The following is a 22,648-nucleotide window of genomic DNA, read 5'->3' as shown; positions in this document are numbered from 1 at the left end:
ATCCATATTTAATTTAAGCCGGACGCTCGTGTCCAGATGTGCCACTGGAATGGGCAATGGGATTTGACATTCAAGTGACTTCTGTGCGCAGCCCATTGTAATTGTTATTGTTGAGCTGGCCGCGTCATGTGCTGTCCATCCAACCAATTCATTCGCCCACTGACTCATCGCCCTTTCGGGCTCCTTTGTGTATCGACAGGTGGAGGACAAGTACGTGCGCACCCACCACGTGTTCTCCTTCAATGGGAAGCACCAGCACCAGCGTCGCACGCAGCAGCAGCAGCAGACGCAGCTGAGTCAGCAGCAGCTGCAGCAGCAGTATTTCCAGCAGCAGTACTTCAACCAGTACCATCAGCAGTATCACATCCCCGTTGGCCAATTCATGGACCGCTACGACAAAAGCCTACGATGGCCAGCAGGAGCACGAGCGGGTGAGTAGCCATTGTCCACGGAGAACAGTAGACTTGGAGAAAATAGTCAAGAAAGCAGAACACAAATTATAACAATTAGTATTAAATGCAGTAATTGTTTTGGAATTAATTGCCAGAAGTGTTGAACACTAGTATTTAAAGTAATTGGTAGATAATCAAGCTCATTTGTTATGTATGAAAAAAATAAACTATTCTCTCCGTGTATCTGCAACTGGCAAGACAATAAGCTGTGAATCACCACTGGCTAATGCGGCATTTCTGTGCTGTTTGAGCTCCAAACGAGGGTCTGCAGCGTTTACGTTAATTAGTTTGATTGCTGACCTGTGCCTCTTTTGCCAATCTATTCCTCGGCACTGCAGATGAGTTCCCGCACTTTTTGTCGCACCACCATGAGGGGCACGGTCACCACGGCAGCCTGTACAACAATCCGTTTGGATCGCTGGCCAACTACCATGACGTGGGCGAGTTCCACGAGGTGCATCAGCGCAACTACGACAGCAACAAGAAGAACATGGAGCTGAAGAAGCAGCAGCAGATGGAGATGAAGAAGCACAGGTGAGTGGCGGGGGCAGGAATGCAAGGACATTAATCACGTCAACCTCGACCGTTACCTGGATAGACCTGGATGGACCCTGAACTGTATTTATGGGCTATACAAATTAAAAAGCTGCAACTTTCAGGAACCAGCTTAGATGTACTATGTACATAGGTAACCAAAGGGCATATACCGGGCATGAAAAGTTTTCCCACCGCCAGCGCCGCAAACTTTTCATATTCTTATCAATTTCCCAGGTTGCGTGTGTGGCGTGTTTATTAAAGTTGCCTTATCTATGGTCTAAAAGGATTTTGCCCGGCTAAAGCCAACGGCTGTTGGCACATTGTTAGAGTTGGTTGCCTTGCCCGGCGTCTTGTGCCTTTTGTTGTATAACGCATAAATAAATTTTGTGGCTCCTTGTGGTTGGTACCCCTCACTTGGCTGGGTTTTCGAAATCTTTACGTGGCGCGATTGGATGTGAAACGTAAATGAATGCAATAAATTATTTACGTTCACCTGTGATATTAAAAATCAAGCGAAGAAACTTTTCCAATATAACAACTTTTGGCCCCCTAACTTTAAGGACGAGGTAGCATACTGTATATGATCCGGGTGCGGTGGTGGGCCAAGACCAGGAGCATGGGGACTGGCCAAGACCGGATTGGTATGGGAGTGGGCGTAGGGCGAGGTGTCAGCTTAATGAAAGCCACGAGTCGCTTGGTGCTTCCACGAAGTAGCTGTTCTTTGATGTTGGCATTGCACATACGCCACGTGCCACGTCTTGGGGGGTCATGGATTGGTGGATTCGAGGTTAGGGGTAAAAAGTCGAGGGCTGGGGTTAAAGCCACTTGAAATAGAAATGGTCCTGCGAACAAGTTGAATGCAGAGCACTCAGGAGCCATATTCATGGCCCGTCAGCCTGGCAGCTATTGTACCAGCAACCTTTGCACCTGAGCACTCAGCTCAACCCTTCCAGTTCCATTGGCCGAGTGGGTTGACAGATTACGGACGGGGTAATAAGGGAACAAATTGGACCAGCTCAAATGTCACGGCCCTTGGTAATTGGCAAATGAATTTGCCATTTAAAGACGGTTACTTGCCGCTTGGCTTTCGCATTAGCATAAGCCGAAAAGTTTCGAATTCAGCCTCCGTAGAATCCAGAGTTTATGGCCGTTAAAAGTTAGCGACGCTCATGTGTGTGCGAAATAAACCCACTTGGTTAATTTGCCATAAAGTAAAAACCATAATTTACACTCGTGCCATTTCCTCGCCGGGTAATCAGCGAATGCTAATTGCATTTGCCGCGGGAAAGAAACCAAACCGAATGCACGAGCAGTGCGGAAAACTATTTTATAAATAATTTCCCGCAACTCAGAGTGCTGCTGCTGTAAGTAGATGTGGCAGGTAGTCCTGGAGTGGGTGTAAGGCGGTGATGGAGGGTCTGGCGCGGAACTAATTTCGCTGAGAGCCCAATGGCAATATGAAATAATTTATATTCAAAGCGCACGAGGCACCAACGCTTAACATAAGCTGAGGTACTGGCAGGCAGATTGGATTCCTTTAACTGCAGGAATAGGTTATGCTCTTTAGGGTAAAGTCAGACTAGAAGCACGGCAGTAAACTACGTAGCAAAGATTTATATAATCACTTTAAGAAATAACCGTATGTAAAGGCTAGGGAAGAGATCAATTTGCAGTTATTCATATTAGGAATATATTTTACAAGATGCATGATGATTAATAGGCATTTCAAATACCCTTTCTGCCCCATGACGGAAACGATAAAATCGTAGTTTACATCAAATTGTGAACGATATTTTTTCACCTGCACAGCTGGGTTTAACTATCCTAAAAGAGCACCTGCAGACACCTGTAGATGGCTTCAGTTATGGGCTTATGTGGGCGTGATTTCAGCCCCACGGCCATAACGAAAACTGTGAAGCCCTTTTGCCATAAAACCATGTGATAAGCGTTGCATATTTATGCAGCCGCCTGGCGTAAACTAGTGGAAATTTGCAGCACGGCGGGCAAATGGGTTGGGGTGGGGGGATGGCGGAAAAGTGCACATGCAACAGCAGCGAAAACAAAGGCAGGACAAGGCCGAGCGGTGCAACAATAACCAGTAACAGGCAGCGTTTATGTGCATGCCAATGTGCATAAATTCCTTGGGTTCGCTACGCTCATGTTTGTGTTTGTTTTTGAGTTTGTGTGTGGGTTGCTTGGCTGGCCAGGCGTGGAATAAACTGCGCTGTTTATTAAGTTTGTGCATCATGGGCGGCATGTGTGGGTGTGGCGAAAATATTCATGTTATTTTATGCAAATGCAATGCTAATGTCACCGCCCACTGCCTTGTGGGCCCAGTGACCTTGCAAGATATATGGGTCTCATAAAACATTGGCTTGGGGTCACTTGAATGCGTGCCAGTAGACTGTGACATCAGCCATGCAAAGTAATTAACCGCTCAACGTGATTACCGACCATTCTGCTGACTGTCAGACAGACAGACGGACAGACAGAAAAGTGGCACTCGAAAGGCGGAACATCAAAAGGCTTTCATATTGCCGGAGTGTAGTAGTATATCATGTATTGTTTGCTTTCCACGGCTTTGTTGCCTCCTATTTTCTCTGGAGCACGGCTTGAAGACCCTTTAAGATTGCAACATGAAAAGAACAAAACTGAATGGCAGGCAACGAGCAGACGTTGCACGGCTGAAAAGGCCATAACACGTAGCACTGAATGAACACTTGTCGGGGGAAATGGGCAACAAAGCAGGGAATCCATCTGCACAACGAACACAATGCACTCTTATTCGCAAAGAAAAAATTCTAAAACAATGCATATCAGCTGTAGAATATATTCTCTTCGAAATAACTTATATTTTTATAGAGCCCTAAATAAATCTGCTAAAAATTTGAAATTAATTAATTATAAAATCTTAAAGTATATTACTTTGCCTACCTTTCAAGCAGATATTACCTCTCCCAAGGGTAAGTAATGCAGTGTTCACGAGAAAGATGGTTCAGAATGGGCCAGCAAGGACACGGCAACAGGAATGGGAATCGTGGGCTTTATGCAGTCAAAAAGTAGTTTACACGTTGTTGCACAATTTATGTTTGTGCAACACGTAAGGCCTTTTGTGGCAGGCCCACGCCAGCAGAGAACTAAATGTTGGGCAGGTCTGAAGGTCCTTGTCTGCGTCTAGTTGCAACCTGGCTTTTATTCCGGCAGCTTGCTTGCCCTTTGCACACTTCCTTTGTGCCAGAAGCCAGAAGTGCCCGAAAACCCAGCACACACGATACATCCGAATGGCAATCCAAAATGCCAACAAGCGGCAGCTTAAATCGGCCACGGGAAACACCTCTTTAATAGGAGCTTCATGACCGTTTTTTCGGGTTCTCCATCGGGGAAATCTGGGCACTTGGCTGCAAATGGAATTGCCATTAAAACTGTATTCTTAAATTATTTTGAGGTATGCCGTTCAGAGGACTTCGGTTGCCGCGAAGGACTGTGGCGAAACAGAAAACAAAGCACTTTCTGGTTTAGAAGTTTTGTGGTTTTCTTTCAGCTTGCTAGCTGAAATTTCACGACGGTCAACAAAGGAGCGCGCTTCTAAATGCAGCTAGTAATTTTCATTTAATTCTCAGTGTGGGTTTCTTTGGCGGCAACAGTGGCAGGACCAAATTGCCACCGACTTGACCCTCAAAAGGGCACACATTAAATGTCGCGACTGGTTGCGGTCATGAAGCGCCAGAAATTGGCTCTGTGCGGCGGTAATTAGCCCAGACCAGTTGGCCCTGATCGCGTGTATGGTGGTAGTCCTTTAGGACGGGTCAACACTGGTCGTCGGTGACGTGCCATAAACCGCTAGCAACGAATCCGGGGTCAGAGGGCATGCACTTAAATTTACAGCCCCTTTTAAACCCAAACCGTCCAATGCCAGTGCGCTTTTAGTTTTAATTGCAGCCCAGGCTCTGACCGATTGTGGCTACAAGGCGCTGAAATGACTTCCTGCATTAATCTCGACAGCAACAATATATCGGGCATACATTAAGTTAAGTTTATATTTTATACGGTAGCACTTAAAGGAGAATGTGTGAGCTAATTCGTAAATAAGAATGTGGTCTTGCAGGCTTCCTACTTGACCTTGTTCACAGGCAGGTACGTGGCACTGGGTGCTGCCGCTGGTGGTGGAATATATCCTGCCGAAGGAGCCTCCAGTTCGGCGCTTACACTTCCGCTGGAAGGCCGACGCTCATCAATCAGCTGCACCTGCTGCTGCTGCTGTTGCTGCTGCACTTTGGTGGCAAAGTCCAGGACGGGTGCTACGCCTCCGTTGTGGGAGGTGGTGGAACCACCCAGACGCTCGTACTCCTGCTGAATGGTACGCTGGGCATTGATGGCGTCCTGTTGGGTGCGGTACTTGACGAAATGCACCTCCGGCTTGCTGGCGCTCACATGGTTCAGGTTCTGCAGCTGGTTGGCCAGGCTGGACAGATCACCCTGCTTGGTCAGGACATAGATGGCGGTCTGCTGCTCGGCAGCCTGCTTGGCCAAGGCCACAGCGGCGTTCTCCAGACCCTTATTCTCGGGGGCCCTGATGAAAACAACACGGAGGTTCTTCTTCAGAGTAGCAGCTAGATCACTGACACTCTTATTATCCTCAAAATCGGCCTCGGGAGCGGAGTAGGTGAAGAACTCCTTGTTGAATTCGGTGTTTACAGGAGCGTAGTTAGTGGAATAAGATCCACCGGACAGGGAACCACTAGAGAGGGAACCACCTGAGATGGAGCCACCTGAGATGGAGCCACCTGAGATGGAGCCACCTGAGATGGAGCCACCTGAGATGGAGCCTCCAGAGATGGAGCCTCCAGATAGAGAGCCTCCAGAGATGGATCCGCCTGATCCAATGCCAGCTCCATAGTTGTAGCCGCCTACATCAGCGCGAGCCACAGCCAAGACAGCAAAAATCTGGCAAAGAAAGCTCAAGTTAATCCAACTATTTCAAACTAATAATACCAATTAAACTTACAATAAATCCACGCATATTGATAGCTCCTCTCCTAGCCAATATTCGATCCAATCTGTTAACGTGTTGAGCACGCCGGGAGGTGTAAACTGTTAATGCTGCAGCCCATCTGGTCGAGGGGCGTTTTTATAGCCCGGCCCTAATCAGGTCCAATATAAGATGCAGATTTCCGTGATGAGACAGCGGGTGTAGCCCATGCCATTGATGCTAATCCAGCACAAATACCAATAACCGTTGCAGGTGACGCAAAGCCCTCAAAACTGTATCCGCCAGCATTTGTTTGCATAAATTCGAAAACGGTTTGCCAATTTCGTTGGCAATGAAATGCAAAAACAAACCACGACGGAACTGGATGTTGGTAGGCCAAACCAGAAATTATGGCCACTTAAGTGGAGCAATGCCAAGCGATTTGCATAGCTGGTCGTATTTAATTAATTGCAATACAGCCAAATAGCTGGCGAAAAAGGGAAGAAAGCAAAATAAATCAATTACAGTGTCCACAGAATTCTGCGAATGATTGGTCAAATTCAATATTAATTAATTCAGTCAATATATCTTTCCGGCAATTGCAAATTGGTAGCCCGTGGCAGTGGATACTGGCTATGATGAATCACAAATCAATCGCTAATCGAGCAGCGACTCTCTGCCGACTGTCCACCGTATCTAGTTTATGGTTTATAATTTCGATTTCGTAAATACACTGACCAGCAACAAAAAACAAAAGGGTCGCAGACAAAAAACCTATTTATGCAAATTAACCCCACATCGCTTGTGGCATTTTTCTGTGGTTTAGGGATTTGTTTTATTGTGTTTTCAATTTGCATATTACTGGGCATTTATGATGGCATTCATAGTGGAATTTGATATGCTTGATTCATTCATTGATTGCCCAATTGAACTTAAGGTTAGAGCCATTCGTTGCATACTTATAGGGCTGCCAGCAGTGGCTGTCAAACTGTTACGCCGGTAATGAACTTAGCCCCGATGTCTGTTGGCCCTGTGGCGCTTTCCATCGAAATGCAATCAAGCTAATTACGGAAATATGCATTTTTCAAGCCAAACATGAACATGCAACTCCGTGATTGACGATAAATGCCCAATTAAGCCAATTACCAGCGGTTGGTAGCCGGCAGTCGCGTGCAACATGTGTGGCAGCCGCAGGCTACCAACTGCTTTTGTAATAATTTGATTTAAACTAAATTTATCAAATTGTTTTTCCTAATTGAGTGGGTTAAATGATGAGCGATCGTCTGTCGCTCCCTTAATGAACAATTTTCCGTTTGATTTGACCTTTAATTAGTTGGCCAGCTGAGGTGGAAATATTTGTTTGGCAGCAGGACACGCATGCAATTAATATAAATAGTTCCAGGGGCACTTAGTGAAGTTTTCGCATTTGCATTGCAATGCCAAACAACTCGACCCCTGTCGCTCTCACTGGCGTTTGGCCCTGTTTTTGGCCCTAAAGTAAGGAATCGCCGGATCCGGCGGAATGGAATGTGCCTGCTGCCACTTTATAGTGCATAAATTATTCAATGAACCGCATGCCAGGATGAGTCGGCGGCGACAAAAGAAGCTCTGCTGTCAGTTATAATTTCACACGTATAACAGTTGCCGTTGTCAGTTGTGCTGGTAGTGGTGGTAAAGGTAGCTAACGGTGCTAGTGGAGTTTCCTGTCGGCCTACACTGCAAAAATTATTTTAATTTGGATAAAAGCGCAAGCAACAGCTTATGGGAGAAGACTATAATCTTGTTGGCAAAATTGCCAGAAAAACCTCTTTATTTTAACTATTCAGCTTATTGTCTTAATCTTATTGTCTGTATTTTGATTGGCATTGAGAAAACTGTGCGAACTTTTTTGTCAGTGTGCTGTTGCTGGCTAACCCAGTTTTAAACTTGTTTTTTTCCAGCGCTCTTTTGTGCGCGCGCGCATTTAAGCCGTAAGTTAGACACTTGTTAGGTCGACATCGACTTGGCATCGCTGCCGATGACGAAACACTTTACACCCATGAATAGTTAATACAAATTAGCTGGCCCTGGGCAATTACTTCGCAACAAAATTTGAATGCGTTGCGCTGTGTAATTTTCGGGTTTCGAAGAGGCGGAGGTTCTAACTGCCGGGCCAGGATTTGATTTTGGCCAAAAGTTTGGGTGGTAATCTGTTTGGTTTCTTTGCCATTTGCCGCTGTAGTTGTTTGCCTGTTGTTGCCAACTTGCGGCTCACCCAAGTTCCGGTTTCCGATCTCAAGACCTCTTTTTGTGCATGGCGGCATAAGAAATTCATGGTTTTGCTCGTAGCCCTTACGCCCACTTAAGTTGCTTTGCTTGTTCCAGCTAAGTGGGTTGATGGTGGGTCGAATGCTCTTGTTTCGATTGGAAATCTTGTTGCTTCGGACCCTTCAGTGCTGTCGGTTATTCAGAGGGATGGTTTTGGCGAGAAGGAAGCTAAAAGTTTCATACAATAACAATAAAGTTAATGAAAAGGAATTGTAACATCGATCGCAGTAGCTAATCCTCTTCCTCTGCCACGTCAAAATTTGTGTGAAATGGTGATTTTGTGGGATTATATGTTTTACAAGTGGTATCATCGTCTGCCGTCAAAAACTTTCTATTAAGTCAGTGAAAAACAGATACGATTGCTTTTCATATCAGTAACGCTTATAAGTTGTCAGGTTACTCTATGAATTATTTAATTCCAGAAGAACCCACCCTCATTTATGTATGGTACCACTAAAAAAAAAGTTTGAACAATTAAGATTATTTTATCGGGAAGTTGGGAACTTGGCAGCACTATTTCCGATACTTTTCTGGACTGTCGTGTCTATCATAAATAGCTAATAGGTTCTGTTGCGCTGGCATCGAAGCCTTCGGTTCGTTTGGCTGCGTTCGTAAACGGAATTAGACTGTGGTTTTTGTGGCCCAGAGACACATAAATATTACACAGCAGGGAGCTGAACGAAACTACATGACTTATCAATTAATTAGGCGCATTTCTCAAATTATCGCCTTGTGCCGGGCCAAAAAACCCAGAAGGCGGTTTTGCATGTCAGCTGCGAGTTAAGATATTCCACAGTTCCTTGCCAAGGGTAAAGCGGAATTTAAAGTGTCATGCCAGACAGCAGTTTCATAACTTTCACACACACACACACACATACATACAAACTATTTAAGGACGAGAAGGAGCACAGGGACGATGGCGGAACACCGGGTCCCGCATTTCCGTCTGATTTGAATTGCTCGGCAAGTTTGTTATGTTTTGAACTTGAGCTTCCTGCCACGGCTGCTGATGCTGTTGTCCTAGCTGTTTTGCCCTGAAATTCCCAGCTCCTTGCCCTGTTCTCACTACCGGTGGCAGCGTTTCCTGCGAAAAGTGCACTGCATAAGGAATTTTATTAAGACAACTGCAGCAGGGGAAGTGGATGTGGAAGTAGCTTCGCAGTAACAACAGCTCCGTTGATGATGCCCTGGATGCAGCTACCAGCTGTCATCATCTGTGGAGCCAGAGTTGAAGCTGAAGCTGGAGCTGTCGAAGGATTATGGAAGGATGTTGTGCATTTGCTCTGGGTTTCGGCCCGCATTTTTGTTTGCTCTGCTGGCTTAACTGGCTTACTACCGAAGCTGTTGGCTGTCGGTCTCTGCCCTACTGCCACTCGATATTGGTTGAGTTCTCCATGAACGCTTCTCCAGACCAATTGTTTGGCCTCTGTGCGTGCTACGGCTTGCAAAACATACCCAAAATGGAATTAAATGGAAGAAATGTGTACATTTCGGCAAAGGATCCAATATTTGGTATACGCGTGCAGAATGTTTTGTACTGACCATTTCATTAGACCCAAAGTGCTGCCAGCTTTAATAGATGCAAATGAAATCAAATTTCACTGTACAACCATAATGAAAATTACTTTTCCGATTTGAGTTCCCATTGTGAGGTATTTCAAGCGTATACAGATGTCGTCTTGTGCCGTCACAATTTGCATGACACTTGCCCATTTTCCTTCCCAGTTGCCAAGTGCTCTAGTTGCACAGAGTCTGGATATTCTGGAACATACATACATACACATCGGAAAAGATTGAAAGAGAAGCAAACACTCCATGGAAAGGCAACTTTTTGCTGGCACCTTGCTTTATCAGTGCGAGTGCCTGCGGCATTCGTATCCTTCCTCTCAGACTCAGACTCTGAGTTTTGCAGCCAGTGCACTTTAAGCCGAATATTATTTAAATATAATTGTGCTAAAATTCTATGGCATTTACTTTGCAATTTGCATAAGCAGGAAAGTCGGCAGCAAGGACAAGAGATATGCAAATGTTATAATTGTTTAAATGTGACGAGAGTAAACGCTTTTCACTCCAATTTAAAGGCGATTTTGTCATACGAAATTTCGATACGTCCCGCATATGTAAATGATGGCCATAAACTAGCACAGCTGACAATTGGTTAGACAGCATTAAAGTTTATGGCCTCGACATTATTTCTTCAAGGATCTGCGAACGGGTGTGCGTGTGTGTTTGTGAGTATATGCCTGTATCCTGGCAATACCAAAGGTAATTTCGCTGTCATTTTGAATTTGTAATAAAGCAACATGTCGCCGTACACGAACAAACGAACAAGCCCCAGAGTAATTACAGGGGAAGGGATCTGGAAGCCCCAAAGCCACACAACCGCTTATCCGCAGATCCGGGTTCATTTGTATGCCGTTCAGGCTTCTTATCAAATATGAAGCAAAGTCGTAAAAGCTAATTAGACTCACAATGTGCGATACGGCTGAATAATGCAAACTAATCTGGCCTGAATGCAGGCAAACCATTAGAAAGCCTTACCAATCAGCAGAAAGGCAAAAAAAAAAAACGCGCACTCAGATGCCCAATAATCTCTGACATGGTATTTTCTTTCTCGGAAACCGAATGAGCCTCTTTTGCAATCCAGGGGCCATTCAGACCTGTGAAGTTTGTTGTACGGCTATCAATTACTCAGGGGTCTTGGCGATAATGAAGACAGCTGTATGGGTTGTATCCATGAGGCATTGTATGGGAATCAGATGTGCGTGCCCGGCATGTGAAAGCTCCTCTCACTTGGCCGGGCTTTTATTTTGCTTTTCACGTTTGCACACATCAATCATAAAATGCAAATATTTACGATTTTATTTGTGTGCAAATTGCCAGGCACAGGCACATTAAACCCACACTCTCACTTTATGTTGCAGGAACAGCAACCGCAAGTATCGGCGCCACATAAACGAGAATGCCCTGGGCATCATTCGCAGCACCCTGAACAGCGGCGGCTTCGGTCCTCAGGCTCCCAACATGAACAAGGAGCTGGGCATCCCATCAAACGCTGGACCCATGAACCAGCTGGCAGCGGGCTACCAGCGACCGCTTTCGCATCCCGGCGGAGGAAGCGGGGTGGCGGCTGCAGCGGCCGCCGTTACTGCCGCCCAGCAGGAGAAGGGCATGTTCAGTATCAGCCAACTGAACATCGAGCTGACCGAGGAGCACGTGGGCAGCAACAGTCGCATGGAGATCACCTGCCTGTCCACGATCCCGGCGACTGTGGGCCAGGGTGAGCAGTACGCCGACTACAAGACTTACTCAGTGAAAGGTGAGTGTGGGAGATGTTTGAGACCAAATTAATTAAATTTTTTAATTTTATAAAATTGTTGTTTCTTTTCAAACAGTGTGAGGGTTAGAGTTATAGAACTTGTTTATTATATATTTATAAACAAGAGATAGCATTTATTAAACTTTATTTTCCCCCTGATCATGGTGCGTATGCGTGATTTGAATAAAGCGGCTGACTCTACATTGTGTTCCCGTTTTCCTGCGCATATATATTTACTTTATTTATTTTATGTTCCGTAATGCTACACCAGGCAAATATTTGTTTCGAAACACACTCGCCTGAAATTACGACCAGTGAGCTCATCAAAAATGTCCTCGGCGCCACGAAATGGAATCACTGATGAATTTTCGCAAAATAAATTAGTATGATAATGTGCAGGGGCATTGTTATTTGCCCGGCTGTCGGAAAGCAAAATCCAACAAGGAATTTTAAAACAAAAGCCATTGGCTTTGCCTTTGTCTCAACTGGCAGATTAGGTATTTCTTACTTGGATCTGCTCGTTTGCCAAACTGATGTCGCACATAAAAAGGGGGGCATCATATGTTTGCCGTTTTGTCTACGTTTAATTTCCATTTACTCCACCTCTTTGGTAACTGAACAGCAGGCCAAACAAAGGTTAATTTATATATTTTTCCCGGCTTTGTTTGCCTACGAGCCGGTTGTTAACACTAACGTCCCAGCCAGCCAAGTCATTGTGCCTTAAGTTGTAAATTGTCCCGAATTGTACAAAATAATTTACACATTACCAGGCCCCATGACTCACGATGGTCGTTGGTTGTTTTCCCCTCTCAGCCCCTTTGAGTCCCCAAAACCATCGCACTTGGCCGGCGGCAGCTTCGCAGTCTTGTCCTTTGACCTCTTTGCCGGCCGAGTGGCTGCCAACTGTCACTTGTACCAAGGGGCGTATGCGTGTTATTTATGTTGCGTGAAGTGCGTCATTTGTTTGGGCCACTGCCACTTCGCAGCCAAGAATGCTTCACTCTGTAATTGTTTCTTATGCCGCCCTAAGGGGCTGCCATCAGTTCGCTTATGCGAAAAGTTTTTAGCGCTCAAGACTTCTTCAGTTTTGTTTTTTGGCCCGATCAACATGGCGACCTTTTCTGCGGTTTCGTGCCTCGTTTTCGGCGGTAAACCATTTCGGCTAGATAACTTGCGAGACTTATCACTGCTCTGAATTATTCATTTTTGCGGGCACAAACTTTGCTTCCCAAATTGATTTTTTGCTTTGTCTGTGACCTCTTATATTGTCAGGGTTATTCATGTTATTTTAGTGACACTCTGTTTGCTTAATAGTTGTGTATGATCTGAAAAGTTTACATTCAGTATATACAGTATATACTAATCAAATCAACAGTGAATAAAATAGGTACATGTAACCTTACCTGATACTTTCCTGCTTGCTAGATATTTAAGTATTCCCTATAATATTTATCACATTTTAAAACTGTACGCGTCCTTTTCTCAACATCTTTCCAGTTGAGGTGGAGCGACAATTGGCTTCCTCCACGTCGACGGCTCCGCCGAGCATCGGAATGGCGGCGCTGGGCAATGGAAATGGACATGGCAACGAGACCTCCGCCGGACGGAGGGCACATGGCACGGTAGTGACGCACTTGTGGTCGCTGGCCCAGCTCCTGCTGCTCGTCCTGCTGCCCCTCAGCTACTAGATGGCACAAAATGCGAAATGCAGGCGAACGGGACACGCTGGAGGAGAGGAGAAGACCACCGACATACTCGCACTGAAGGTATTGTTAATGCAAAACCAAGGGCAACCACATCATCACCATCCCCATCCCATCAAGGACAAAAGCAGCAGCAGCATCGGAAAAAACAAGTTGGAATTTTTGTAAATTGTACACCGCATTTTTAATCTATTTCCCCAGCATGAGCTCGATCGAGCAGCTAAATTAGTGCAGCTCAAAGAGGGCAAAAGAAAAAACCAACAATGGACTAAGAGAACATTTTTAGCATTTGTGCTCGCCTTGGTCGGCCAATTTAAATAGTTTACTTGTAAATAACTGCAGATGACCGAGAAAAGCGGGCGTGGATTTTCCCCCTTTTTTTTGTGTGGCCGCAATGCCAAAGAGAAATGTTTGTAATTAAGTTGCAGTCGGACGGGAAATTGGGTAGAATGCTTTCAGTCCGGCCAGCGGCCACTTTTGTGTAGTCCGAGGAGAATTTTGTATAGCTAATTGAACATAAGTTTCGGGATAGGAGGCGACTGCAACTCAGAACAAAGAAACCAAAGTTTTTGCGCTCTGCCAAGGTCAGTGCGTCAAGGGCGTGGTGCTCCGTTTCAGCCTTGTCAGATGCTTGGCAGAAGGCACAGCCCCACCCCGCCCCAAAAATAAAACAAGAAACGAAAAAAAATTCAAATCCCAAGTAGCCAGAATTGATTGAGGCTATCGTTTTTAGGCGTTTCAAAGCAGTCGCTACGAAGCTTGTACCTAAAATGCATGATCTTAGTGCTGTAGTGCATACCAAATCGAATTACAAAAAACACTCAAAGGAAACATATTTTTTACGGTATTGTAGCGCTTGGGCTAGTCAAACGGATAGGGATATAGGGATGTGGCTAACTGAGGATAGGCTAAGATTAGGGCAATTGAGTTTAGGAGCCAGCAGTACCGTAACCCGAATGCCCCGTACCAACGTACCCCCGGACATAAAACGTTTAAATGTAAAATAATTAGACAGTTAAACCAAGAAGCTTACAGAAACAATCAGTGTTGAAAACATTTTCGAGAAAACAACCAAAACAAAATAGGAGAAGGCGGAGCGAAAAATAGCACGCAGAACCCGAAGGAAAGGAGCCGAAAGAGGCGCAATCTGCGGCGCGTGGTGACCCCGAAAATGGGAAAGGGTCACCCACGGAGGGTTGGTCTCGTAATGGGTCACCCCCCTCCGGAACGACTCCGCTTTACATTACGACGCTTATTTATTTATTTTCATTTTGGAGCCTTCTTTTTGGGTTCGTTGTGTGTAAATGGTTATCGTTGCAATGGTTCGTTTAGTGTGTAGTTAGGAAAATATTTGCCGTTGCGATTAATTGTTTTCATTAAGACTTTCCTTTCCCGGTTTTTTTATTTTTATTTTTGGTCGGTTAAGAAGCGGCTTAGTCGCAGTGCTTAACAACAAGTACGTATGCATTTCGTGTGTATTTAGGAGGATTATTTTCGAGCGCGCTTTAAGTGTCTATGGCTAAAATACCATTTTAACACGTAGCATAACAATGTAACTATGTAAAGCAAGATGGTAGCAACCACGGACAACCCGGCAAAGTAAATATATGTAAAGCAATTAGTGGGCTAGTCTATACTCTCTAAAAACAAAAACAAAAATGAAAACCCAAACCAAAAAATTATATATAAATGATTGTCTGTACTGTGTGTGTAATTAGGCTTCTATTTTTGACTTCTACTCGACGGCGAAATGCAAAACCAAACATAAGTTAAGTATAACAACTAAACCTGCTATGTTCTCCAACAGTTTGAGCAAGCGAAATCCGTTAAAGCAAACAGATAACAATTAACAAAGAACAATTACAACAGCAAATTGAAAAATCTTGCCACAGTTGAAACATTTTCCAAGGGTTGTCCTCATTGTGAGTACACGTACATGTAGTTTCTTGGCCAGTGAAGGCGGATGAGTACACCAACTGGATAATGCTTGAACGAACTACGACAATTTTTTATAAATGAAATATACTTAATTATGATAACGGTGACATCACGTATAAATAATTGAAAACAAAGTTCATATTATGTATGAAAATATGGCTAAAATGTCTTATGCAGGTATTGACGTCTTCCTATGCTACGCTGTCTATTATTAACAGAAAAAAATTGATTACATTTATAAATTATACATTACGAATAGGTGTGCATGCAAATTTACTGATTGCATTCACTAAGAACTAAATAAAAAAGTAAACCGAATAAGTAAAAACTATACACTTATACACAAACAAATGTAAATGCTTTAAAACGAATCGATAATTTATTCCTACTTTAATTCAAATCCGTAGACTATATCGTTTTAGTAATGATATGATTATGGTATGCTAATTTCGGCCATTATTCAATTCCAGATGATTTAATTTATGTAAACTTATACGGGAGCTATTTCCCAGTTAGTTATGGGTTTGTAAATCACTCGTACTAGTAAATGTTTCCCACCAATCTATGAACAAGTGCAAACACCCTATCAACGCATCACTCCCTACACTCGCCAACACATCCGCAGTTTTCCCCAAAAAAACTTTCCTAAATGTCATACACTCTCTTCTCTATTTGTCTGTATAAATATGCAAACTGCGTGTTGTCTTCAATTCAGTCGTCTGTTGTCTCAGCAAATATCCGCATGAATATGCATAATTGGCCAGGGACTTGGACTTACTTTATCCCAGTCACGTCGCTAATTATGCAACCTCTATCGAGCATATCTATGTATGTGTATCTATGTAAAAACTCCATATATGTAGGTGTCCAGTGCAAGCGAAACGCAAGAGGATGATATTTATATAGATCAAATAAGAGTACATTAAGTGTCGCAGCAATTCGCAAAACATATCATAAATGTTGTAACATTTTCGGATCCCAATACAATGAGAGCCCAGCCTCTCGAGTCGGATGCCAATTAACATTTTTCATGCCTAGCATATGGTATATGCGCCGATTAATTATTATTATTGTTTGTTGAGGCTTCTCCAAGTCATACAAGTGGATATTGACTCGGCTGCCATGGGGTCTCATGTTGAAGAGGAAATGACATTATAATGAAATGGGAACGCATGATATACAAATATGCACACAAAACGCAAACAAACAATATATTTAAATGTTGTATTTTGATAAGTCGAAAGTATTACGATGATGTCAGATGGCCGGACAAAAAGATATTTTGTCCGGAAATCAGAGTCACGTCTATCTTTATCATTTCTCTCACATCAAAATCTTCCAGTCACACATATCATTGCGTATTGAACAAAACATGAAATTATACAAAATATATATTGAAATTATGTATACAACAAGACATAAGGAAAACACATAAAAAAGCGTGTATAAAAGATATATATTTATAGAGAAAAGGCATGTTTATTAATTTTAGACACTTACACCACAAAAAGCTTTAACTTTTTGTTCCCATTGTTTATCGAACATTAATATAATCGCATGCACAAATCACGTGGAAAATATTTGAGCCTAATTTGAATTTCCCTGATTTGTATTGTATAAAATGTTTTAAGGTCTAAGAAATTGTCTAGATAAATAGCATTATTGAGGCTACTAATAATAACTGAATATTGAAGAAACCCAGACAAATTGAACTCGATAAACGTAAAGTAAATATTTATTTATAGATACAGACATACCAAGCGAGCGATACAATTGCAAAAATTGCAACCTATGCAAGACAAGCGCAGAAAATAAATTTTGTGGAATATGTGTATTATTATTATACTAAGCCACGAATATTTATATGTACACTGAGCGGCAGACAGAATTAAGTGTAAAGTTTAAAGTGTAAATTAACAAGCGAAGAACAACAATTACGATTACAACTCAACCCAAATTATGGCGCCTACTGCTTGGCCAATCTACTACACTGAATGGGATATACAGCATATTAAATATACATACAGAAATACGAATATTTGTGGTAAAGAGAACGAACTAAAAAATAAATGTTGAAAACAAAAGGCCAAAAGCGTTTCATTCAAGGACCAGTTAAGAAGCACACGCCTCTAAAAACAGGCCGAGCAAACAAAAGACCCAAAGCTGTTGAAAAAAAAATGGCAAATGTAGAAAAACACAACGAAGTGGCAGCCATACAAAAAAGGGGGTTTGGTGCCCCATAAAATGTGGTTTTTTTTTTGTGGTTTAGGGGGTCGAAAGACAGGATTTTGCGGCCGAGGAGCCCACAAGTGCGTTAAACAAACTTGCGAAACTTTTCGTTTGACGAATATCCTTTTAATCCTTTTAAATGTGCAGGGAAATTGAGGGAGCACAAACAAAGGACACATAAGGTCAGAAGTCCCAACGAAATTGCAAAGGGGAGGGGCCGCAATAATCAACGCAAGGATAAACCGAGGAGTAAATGGTGAGTCAAGGATATCACGGCCCTAAAACTCATCCGACGAACAACAAAGCCCAAGACACAATGGCCGAGTTTTTCCTTCTTTTTCTCCTGCCTTCATCCTTCGCCCCAGGACATCGCAAAGGTGCAACGAGTCCGGTTGGCTCATTACGGAATCAAAGCCCTGTACACATCGGTGGGGGTTACGTGGGTACGTGGGTGTGTGCCTGGTGACAGATGCGAGCTATCGATTCCGAATTTGTGTGACAGACATCGGGGCATCGGGACAGCTGGATAGAGGATGTCCTGGGGCGAGAGGACGAAACGACAACATTGCATGGAAATGAGCAATTAACGCCTGGGCCATCGTTAGGCCGGACCAATCTGGCTATCGACGAATCAACAGATTCTCTCTTCGACCATCAAAAGGGTTTTCCGACTCCAGCCTTGATTAAGGTATAAATATTAAATTAGCAAGTGGAGCAAGCCGGCATCTCCTTGTCCTTCTCCTTATGCATATCCCTAACCTGTCTTTACTTTCGGCTTTGCGGTGGTCGTGCTGCTGCCTTTGCTTTTGCCGCTAATGAGGCATGGCCATGGCAAGCGAAGGAGTCAGACAGGATGTGGTTTGTTAAGAGGCTCGTTCGCTGCTTAATTATACATGGCAGCGCCCAAAAGTCGACTAATTAATATGCAGCAGTCGAGCAGCGGAGAGTGGCTCGGTTAATGAGCCAAAACTCGCAGCATGTGTGCCAACATTCGACAGCCAGTATGTACAAACAGCACAGGGCAATGATGGCGATGCCGATGTCGATGTCGACCAAATAACTCAATTTTCATGGAGTAGAGAGCCCGGCTCTTTAGCTCTCGGGAAACACCAATAAACACTTTTTGCAACAAATCCCGAACTATTGCGCAGCAAACCGCAGCAGCAGCAGCAGCGACAGGCGCAGTACAACTTTTTGACAGCGACAACATGGCGTACAACTGCCAACTGCAAGTGCACTTGGGTGTGGTACCTCAACCTGCTCCACCGACTCGGCTTTTAGCCGGGTTTTGGCTACGGTCCCTGGCTCCCTAGCTCATTGCCACCTGCATGGGCGGTTGCCAAATTAACAAAGGCAAACAACTTTGTTGCACTCGCTTTGGGCAAAAACAATGGAGTCGGCTGAACTGAACTGTCTCGAGCACATTTCAATTTGCGCTTACCGAACAAAGTTGCTGCCTGCCTTGCCTGCATGCGGACAAATGTCAAAATATTTAGTTGTACAGCCAAACTTTCCCTCCAAAAATTGAAAAGAAATATTGGTTAGCCCGTGGGACCGAAAGCAAATGCCCCGATTCTGCCAGAATTTGGCAAAAAGTTTCGCGTTGCGAATTATATCAGAATAACAGTGTGTATATATATTTAGCTGTTGCATTATTTGCCTGCGAAAGTATTTCTGTGTTTGGCTGGGCAACCGCAGCTGTCAGCTGGCAGGATTGAAATGGTCGAGGTATTTGCAAATGTTTCCATAAAAATGTATTTATATATATGCCACCACCCTGCACAAAATGGGTTTAATCTCGAATTAGTTTTTTGAGTATAGAAAATTTACTTTGGCTATCTTGTTAATTTAAATTTAAATTTCGTGTTTGCTGTGCGAACTTCGCACTAATAAAAACTCAAGCCTAAAAGTGTGCTATTTTTTTTGCTGCCCAACCAGTTTACAACACGGCGTATACACGAGTTTTCAACTACTTTGAATGCATTAAGCATCTACACTTAAATGTAAAAATTCAAGTTCAGACGACATAATTGTCCAACGTTAAGGCAACGCAAATGTAATATATGCATACTTGCATTTTTTAAATTCCCTCTTCATGGATCCTTTGAAGGGTGTCTTCCCTTCGTTCTGCTAAAGCCTTTTAGCTTTGTGGAAAATCTGCTGATATCTCTGGGCGTCAAAAAGAAGCTTTGCACACGGGTGACACTCGAGAGTGCCGTGAATGTCGTTTTAATAATTTATTTTGTGCGCACAGCGGGCTGCTCATTAACACAGAAACACCAGCACAGCAAACACACACACTTGCAGATATGTTGGCCCACACGCACAGGACACGCACTTGGCATTCGTCGATTCGGTCGGCTGACTGCTGCATATCACCTTAATTACAGGCAGCAGTCTGGGCGCAGTCAGACGGCAAATGGCAGACAAGCTAACAGCGTTTATGGTGCCCTAAATTACCAGGACCCCGGATCCTTGCCGCCCCAAACCATCCCGCATAGCTGGCATATTGTCGCTGTCGTTACGCTTTAGCGATTTGCCACTGTACCGCACAAGAGCAACGGATTCAGTTTGCACTCGACTGCTGATAAGCGTGCGATTCCTGCAGGGCCAAAAGACAGACACACACAGACGCACAGAGACTCACACACATCCTGATGGCCATGAATACATGCACCGTTGAGTTGCGTTTATATCGGGCTTATGTTACGTCTAAGTGAAATTTAAGGACTCCACTCAACAACGTTCCAAATCCTCAGCATAGTTCAGTTTCGGGCCATGTGTGCTGGCATCTCGCATGATGAGTTTGCCATTCACGGAAGCAGGAAGCCATCAAGGCGCACATACACTCACACGGCAGAATCTGCTCACACCCCGCAAAAAGGGTACACAATCACACTCAATGAGTGTCGTCAGCTGGCAGGACACAGATCAGGAATACAGGCAGCTTTCACCTGCAACAGGACGTTGCCACTTATTCAAACCGCAACGGGCAGAGCGGCTGAGCTGGCAACAATAAGCACCAGTGACGGGAAGTGCTGGGAAAGTGGTAGCTGGATATTAGCTTTGAAAACCTGAAGCTTACTTGGATACAATTAGCATGAAATTAAGCTTGCAAACTTGGGGACCACCAGCTAATATATATTGTACATTGCAAATGCTTTTCATATAGCCCATAATAGTTGGAAAGTTTCCTTGTGCCCAGCACTCACCTAGTTTTCCCATCACTGAGAGACACCGATTACGAGCAGGCTTACAAAGAATGGACGGATACTGTAACCGGGTCTAGACCGGGCCATTTTGCAACCACTTCATTTCGAATCTAATAACTCCAATTACAAATGGCGGATGGGATAAAACCATTGTGCATATGCCGGAGAATCCATGACTGTGCGGGTGCGGTTTCGTTTCAGTTCCCGGGAGGCAATATGAGTGGGTGGCATGTGGGTGGCTTAACTTGTTGCTGGACTTTATGACATGCCAGCCGCTTTATCCAGGCTATTATTTCTGGGATTTTATGTGAAAGGACAACGCACGATTGCGCTGGCAGGATTTGCCCGGCAAAAAGAGAAACTCGCACAACGGAAGGGTTCGGTTCCGCAGCATGGAAATGGCCGAATCCTGCAATTAGGCGGCAAATGAGTTTTCCAGTTCACATCGGGAATTTGTCAGCAAAACAAATTTTATTCCTCTACATGGATACTTAAAAGCTAGTTAACTTGCACGTGATGGGAGTAGCTAGGTGTTTTCTTTTTTTCGATGCGATTTTCGTGGTTAGGAAACGTTACCGTTGGAATTTCACTTGAGACCATTTACTTGACGCGGAAACGACGCAGAGTGGGTGGCAGGTAATCCTGGCCAGCCACCACATTGGCGGGCAGGTATTCCGAGCTGGGAGCAGCTGGAGCAACGGCTGGGATGGCAGCAGCTTGGACTGGAGACGAGGCAAAGTTCAGGACGGGAGCACGACCCTCGTTGGAGATGCGAGACACGCCGGGCAGCTGGTTGTACTGGTTCTGGATGGCCAGCTGAGCATTAGCCGCATCCTCCGGAGTGCGGTACTTGACGAAGTGCACCTCTGGCTTGTTGGTGGAGCTGGTCTTCAGGGCATTCAGTTGCTTGGCCAGGTTGGACACATCGGACTGCTTGGTGAGAACATAGATGGCGGTCTCCTGCTGAGCAGACTGCTTGGCCAACTGAAGGGCAGCGCGCTCGAAGCCCTGATTTTCGGGAGTGCGAATGAAGACGACGCGAAGGTTCTTCTTCAGGGAGTTGGCGATCTGCTGGTTGCTGGCACCCTCGTCGTACTGCTCCTCGGGGGCGGCGTAGCTGTAGAACTCCTTTTGGAACTCCTCAACCAAAGGTGCAATCTGGGGAGCAACAGGTGCTTCAATGGGCTGGGAGAGCACTGCTTCGCCACTCTGCACGGGCAGCACCTGCGACGGAAGTTCTCCAATCACCTGACCACCTCCGGGCAGGAAGGACAGACCCTCATCGGCATGTGCCACGGGTTGGTAGTTGTAGCCCAGTTTATCGGCACTGCAGCTCACGGCCAACAGACAGAGGACCTACATGACGTTATTTATTAGTTTTATACTTCATTGTTCGATTCCCTTATCCTCAAGACACTTACGATAAAAGCGCGCATGGTGACTGGAAGCTGTGTACAATTGGAGCTGACAGGAGGAACTAATGCTGGGAGTTCAGCCCAATCTGGCTTTTATAGTTGAAGACGCGGCACTGCATTCACCCCTCCCACGAAATAGACCCAGTTTTTGGCCAACACAGATAGAGAAATCCCCTGTTAACGAACGACCTTGCCGTCGCAGCGTTGTTGATTTGATTTCGATGCTATGCGATCGTCATTAAAATGCCCCACCGTTTAAATATGCAAGCGTATTCCCCGACCTAGGCCTATCGCCAGTCCACGATCGTTTGTCTTGGCTTTGATTTTAATGCACTCTGCGACGGTTATAAATATGCATGGGATATCAGGGACTGCGATTGCAAATGCGGCGGACGCCAACGACACTGCCACATTATCTAATTGATTTGTGTTGGCTACGACAGGCCATAAAAAACACAATCTGGATGCTGCAGAGACGGACCAAACGGCAGCCACTGTGTTGAAATGCTCGGAAAATAAACAGCTACTGACTTTGGCGATAATATCTGGCGGCTGGCGGTCACTGCT

The 22,648-nt window shown here is 44.6% G+C and overlaps 3 protein-coding genes across 4 annotated transcripts in view; 1 reads left to right on the top strand and 2 right to left on the bottom strand.

Moving 5' to 3' along the window:
* LOC117144915 overlaps positions 1-17,309 on the top strand; it is a 36,695-nt gene extending 19,386 nt beyond the window's left edge. The window contains exons 6-9 of one of the 2 annotated variants that reach the window (XM_033310361.1): positions 200-431; positions 791-986; positions 11,196-11,584; positions 13,082-17,309. In XM_033310361.1, coding sequence (XP_033166252.1) covers positions 200-431; positions 791-986; positions 11,196-11,584; positions 13,082-13,272 — 1,008 coding nt within the window. In that variant the 3' untranslated portion in view covers positions 13,273-17,309. Of the gene's footprint in view, positions 1-199; positions 432-790; positions 987-11,189; positions 11,585-13,081 lie in introns of both variants that reach the window. The other variant, XM_033310360.1, reaches the window with a different exon arrangement.
* Positions 5,100-6,009, bottom strand: LOC117144916. Its single transcript, XM_033310362.1, has 2 exons — positions 5,995-6,009; positions 5,100-5,933 (listed from the first exon to the last, which is right to left on the bottom strand). Exons 1-2 carry the CDS (start codon positions 6,007-6,009, stop codon positions 5,100-5,102), a joined length of 849 nt encoding a protein of 282 aa, XP_033166253.1.
* A 3,809-nt stretch (positions 17,310-21,118) lies between the features above and the next one.
* LOC117143897 lies at positions 21,119-22,134 on the bottom strand. The gene is made up of 2 exons (XM_033308802.1): positions 22,088-22,134; positions 21,119-22,022 (listed from the first exon to the last, which is right to left on the bottom strand). The coding sequence occupies exons 1-2, from the start codon at positions 22,100-22,102 to the stop codon at positions 21,267-21,269; spliced, it is 771 nt and encodes a 256-aa protein (XP_033164693.1). The 5' UTR covers positions 22,103-22,134; the 3' UTR covers positions 21,119-21,266.
* Between the last annotated feature and the right edge of the window lie 514 nt (positions 22,135-22,648).

Source organism: Drosophila mauritiana, chromosome 3R (genome assembly GCF_004382145.1).
Source record: "Drosophila mauritiana strain mau12 chromosome 3R, ASM438214v1, whole genome shotgun sequence".
Taxonomy (NCBI): domain Eukaryota; kingdom Metazoa; phylum Arthropoda; class Insecta; order Diptera; family Drosophilidae; genus Drosophila; species Drosophila mauritiana.
This window is presented reverse-complemented; position numbering and strand designations above follow the sequence as displayed.